General features: G+C 51.5%; 1 protein-coding gene across 1 annotated transcript in view; it reads right to left on the bottom strand.

The window, feature by feature from the left end:
• Window positions 1-224: 224 nt before the first annotated feature.
• si:ch211-195b13.1 (STKc_SGK domain-containing protein) overlaps window positions 225-4,423 on the bottom strand; it is a 5,966-nt gene continuing 1,767 nt past the window's right edge. Inside the window, exons 6-13 of the mRNA XM_037693189.1 lie at window positions 4,248-4,331; window positions 4,038-4,169; window positions 3,837-3,949; window positions 3,638-3,761; window positions 3,474-3,569; window positions 3,240-3,395; window positions 3,075-3,164; window positions 225-1,219 (exon numbers count right to left, since the gene is read on the bottom strand). Coding sequence (XP_037549117.1) covers window positions 1,055-1,219; window positions 3,075-3,164; window positions 3,240-3,395; window positions 3,474-3,569; window positions 3,638-3,761; window positions 3,837-3,949; window positions 4,038-4,169; window positions 4,248-4,331 — 960 coding nt within the window. The 3' untranslated portion in view covers window positions 225-1,054. The remainder of the gene's footprint in view (window positions 1,220-3,074; window positions 3,165-3,239; window positions 3,396-3,473; window positions 3,570-3,637; window positions 3,762-3,836; window positions 3,950-4,037; window positions 4,170-4,247; window positions 4,332-4,423) is intronic.

Here is a 4,423-nt window from a genome sequence, read left to right as displayed (position 1 = left end):
CTTCCTGTTGTTCTTGCACTTCCTGTTCTTCTGTTTCTTATTGCACTTCCTGTTCTTCTGCTTCTTATTGCACTTCCTGTTGTTCTTCCATTTTCTGTTCTTCTTCTTCTTTTTGCACTTCCTGTTGTTCTTGCATTTTCTGTTCTTCTTCTTATTGCACTTGCTGTTGTTCTTGCATTTCCTGTTCTTCTTATTAATTATTGCACTTCTTCTTCTCCTAGTTATTTCACTTCATGTTGTTCTTGCACTTCCTGTTCTTCTTATTAATTATTGCACTTCTTCTTCTCCTAGTTATTGCACTTCCTGTTCTTTTTATTGCACTTCCTGCTCGTCTTCTTATTATTATTGCACTTCCTGTTTTTCTTCTTTTCATTGCACTTCCTGTTCCCTCCTCTTCTTCTTCTCCTTCTTATGGCACTTCCTGTTCGCTCCACTTCTTCTCCTTCTAAACGGGGATGGATATGTTCTGAACACAGTTCAGGCACGAGACGTTCAGGGTTCTCTTCTACAGGAAGCACAAACACGAAGACGATTCGTCGAACAACGAACCATAAAACTAAAGATGTCCAACCACGGAAACCTTCTGGTTCCACAGAGAACCTTTGGGTTCTACAGTACAGGGAAAGCTTTATTAGTTGAGCCCAAACGGGTCGAGGACGTGCTGGGTCCAGTGTGTTTGACAGTTTTCTCTGTCTGAGGAAAAGTTCTGCACCGTTAAGATCCAAAAGCTGCTCCGAGCAAAAAATGCTTCATTTTTTTTTTATACATTTGGTTCCTCGAGTTCAAATCCCACGAAAACACACAAAGACTGAACTCAAACGCGTTTGGACCAAAAAGGCATCATCATCTTTAACGACCCGGTCTGGACCCGGTCTCATCCGTCAGGCACTTCACCTGCAGCAGGAGATACAGAACCGATCCAGGGATCTTTCAGATCCTGGACAACTTCCTCTCTTGGCACATTTTCATTTGCTCAGGCTGGAGTTTAGAGCCCCCCTCGACCCGTCACAACTTTCAGAACCAGAGTCTGTTGGGTCCAGGGGTCCGTGTCTGCTCACATGAAGGAGTGTTCTGCTGGAGGTCCGTAGGAAAAGCCCGGGAAGGCCCCGGCTGCTTCCTTCAGGCTGCTGGTCACCATCACGGTGTCGCTGCAGAGGGAGGATGACACCGGCAGGTGGGTGAACTCTGGGTCAAAGTGCCGCAGGTCGGTTGGACCGGACTGAGGGAACACAGAAAACAAGATCAGAACCTGGAGGAGTTCTGTCAACAACTGGACCTCACAAGGACGCTTAGACCATCTACAGCTGAAACCACAAGTTTACATACAGGAAATAAAACACACTGTTGGACCCAAATCACATCAAACCGGTCCCGTTTCAGGTCCGTTAGGAGTCGGTCAGTTCTGGTTCAGGTCCGTTTGGGCTCGGTCAGCTCTGGTTCAGGTCCTTTAGGACTCGGTCAGCTCTGGTTCAGGTCCGTTAGGACTCGGTCAGCTCTGGTTCAGGTCCGTTAGGACTCGGTCAGCTCTGGTTCAGGTCCGTTTGGACTCGGTCAGCTCTGGTTCAGGTCCGTTAGGAGTCGGTCAGTTCTGGTTCAGGTCCGTTTGGACTCGGTCAGCTCTGGTTCAGGTCCTTTAGGACTCGGTCAGCTCTGGTTCAGGTCCGTTAGGGCTCGGTCAGCTCTGGTTCAGGTCCTTTAGGACTCGGTCAGCTCTGGTTCAGGTCCGTTAGGACTCGGTCAGCTCTGGTTCAGGTCCGTTAGGGCTCGGTCAGCTCTGGTTCAGGTCCGTTAGGACTCGGTCAGCTCTGGTTCAGGTCCGTTTGGGCTCGGTCAGCTCTGGTTCAGGTCCTTTAGGACTCGGTCAGCTCTGGTTCAGGTCCGTTAGGACTCGGTCAGCTCTGGTTCAGGTCCGTTAGGACTCGGTCAGCTCTGGTTCATGTCCTTTAGGACTCGGTCAGCTCTGGTTCAGGTCCGTTAGGACTCGGTCAGCTCTGGTTCAGGTCCTTTAGGACTCGGTCAGCTCTGGTTCAGGTCCGTTAGGGCTCGGTCAGCTCTGGTTCAGGTCCTTTAGGACTCGGTCAGTTCTGGTTCAGGTCCGTTAGGGCTCGGTCAGCTCTTGTTCAGGTCCTTTAGGACTCGGTCAGCTCTGGTTCAGGTCCTTTAGGACTCGGTCAGCTCTGGTTCAGGTCCGTTTGGACTCGGTCAGCTCTGGTTCAGGTCCTTTAGGACTCGGTCAGCTCTGGTTCATGTCCTTTAGGACTCGGTCAGCTCTGGTTCAGGTCCGTTAGGACTCGTCAGCTGTGGTTCAGGTCCGTTAGGACTCGGTCAGCTGTGGTTCAGGTCCTTTAGGACTCGGTCAGCTGTGGTTCAGGTCCATTTGGACTCGGTCAGCTGTGGTTCAGGTCCGTTAGGACTCGGTCAGCTGTGGTTCAGGTCCGTTAGGACTCGGTCAGCTGTGGTTCAGGTCCTTTAGGACTCGGTCAGCTCTGGTTCAGGTCCTTTAGGACTCGGTCAGCTCTGGTTCAGGTCCTTTAGGACTCGGTCAGCTGTGGTTCAGGTCCGTTTGGACTCGGTCTTTAAACCGTCTGAATCGGGTCAAACGTTCTGGTTTCTGTCCTCAAGCTTCTCTCAGTGTGTTGGACTTTGGTCCCGTTCCTCCAGACCGAACGGGTCAACTGGGTCAGGTCTGATGCCTTTTCAGATCAGGTCTTTGTGATGGATGCTCCAAAACATGGACGCCATTGTTCATAATCCTCGGTGTACCTAATCTGTCCACATGCTGAGGGACACTGTCCACTTCAAGACACATTAATGTCCAAGCTTTACTTTTATGGACACAGCTCTGTTTTGGTCTCATGAGACCACAGGGCAAGTCTCCAAACATGAAGGTTTGAATTTTAAAGAAGATTTTTTTAAATCCCTCTTTATTTGGACATTTAGCAGATAAAATCCTTTTGGTCATTCCATCCAGATGATGGAAACATCTGGTTCTTCTATAGATCTGAAAACATGTCTCAACCTCAGCAGAGCATTTTCTGAAGCTAGTCGGGACATCAGGATGTCCCTGAACGCACCACGGAGGGGATGAATGGAGGCGTGATCTTCTTGGCCATCAGGTCGTCCCAGCTGATCGGGGAGAAGAAGGAGTGGTACTTCAGCTCCAGCTGGAGGGAAACAGAACCGCAGTGAGCAGACCCGTGGGTTTGAAACGTGCAGCAGAACCAGCAGCCAGCACTTACGAAGTCGTCCCGAGCCCCGAGCCGCTTGGTGCGGTCCTTCTGCAGGAGCCCCTCCAGCAGCTCCCTGCCGGCGTTGGACACGTTGGGTTTCAGGACCGGAGACTTGTGCAGGATGTTGTTGTACATCTCTGCCGTGTTCCGGCTGTAGAACGGAGGCTGAGGGAGAACAAGGAACCGGATCAAACTGACCGTCTGAGCAGACGGTGGGGGGACAGAGGTCATCGTTTCACTTACGAGTCCATACAGCATCTCATAGAGCACCGAGCCGAGGCACCACCAGTCCACCGTCCGGTCATACGCCTGCTTCTGCAGAACCTCAGGAGCCAGGTACTGCAGAGAGGACAGAAACATCAGGACTTCTCAGGGTTCCTCAGAGCACTTCCTGCTCCTGAACGTACCTCAGGTGTTCCACAGAAGGTGGTTGTGGTTCCGTTGGGTTCTAAGCCTTCCTTGCAGAGTCCAAAGTCCGTCAGGAGAATGTGGCCCTGTGAGTCCAGCAGGATGTTCTCAGGCTTCAGGTCTCTGCAGGAGGAACAGAGGTGACGGGTCATGATCCTGGAAGTCCAGCAGAGGGCGCTGCAGGTTCAGGGTGCTCACCTGTACACAATGTGCAGAGAGTGCAAGTAGCCCAGGGCGCTGGCTATTTCTGCAGCGTAGAACCGGGCTCTGGGTTCCAGGAAGATCCGTTCTCTCTGGAGGTGATAGAAGAGCTGCAGAGAACAACACACCTGGATGAGACTGAGCCCAGATCTGCTGCAGGGTTCTGAGCCTGGTTCTGTCCCTGGTTCTGGAGCTCACCTCTCCTCCGTTAACGTAGTCCAGGACAAAGTAGAGCTTGTCAGCGGTCTGGAAGCAGAAGTGCAGGCCCACCAGGAAGGGGTGCTTGATGTTCTTCATGAGAACGCTGCGTTCTGCCATGATGTGCTTTTGCTGCAGAACAATCAGACGTTCTGTTACTTTCAGGTTCCACCAATTTATAAAACGAGAGAACAAAGTTCTGGTTCTGACCTCCTTCTTCTTCAGGATGATCTTCTTCTGGAGAACTTTCACAGCATAGTACATAGCTGTCTCCTTGTGCCGGGCCAGAAGAACCTGCAGAGAAGAACCCAACCAGTGATGAGACAGTTGTCAGTCACACAGACAGGTGGTTCAGCCCCTCAGACAGGTGGTTCAGCCCCTCAGAC

This window comes from Nematolebias whitei, chromosome 19 (assembly GCF_014905685.2).
Source record: "Nematolebias whitei isolate Nwh7 chromosome 19, NemWhi1, whole genome shotgun sequence".
Lineage (NCBI taxonomy): Eukaryota > Metazoa > Chordata > Actinopteri > Cyprinodontiformes > Rivulidae > Nematolebias > Nematolebias whitei.
This window is presented reverse-complemented; position numbering and strand designations above follow the sequence as displayed.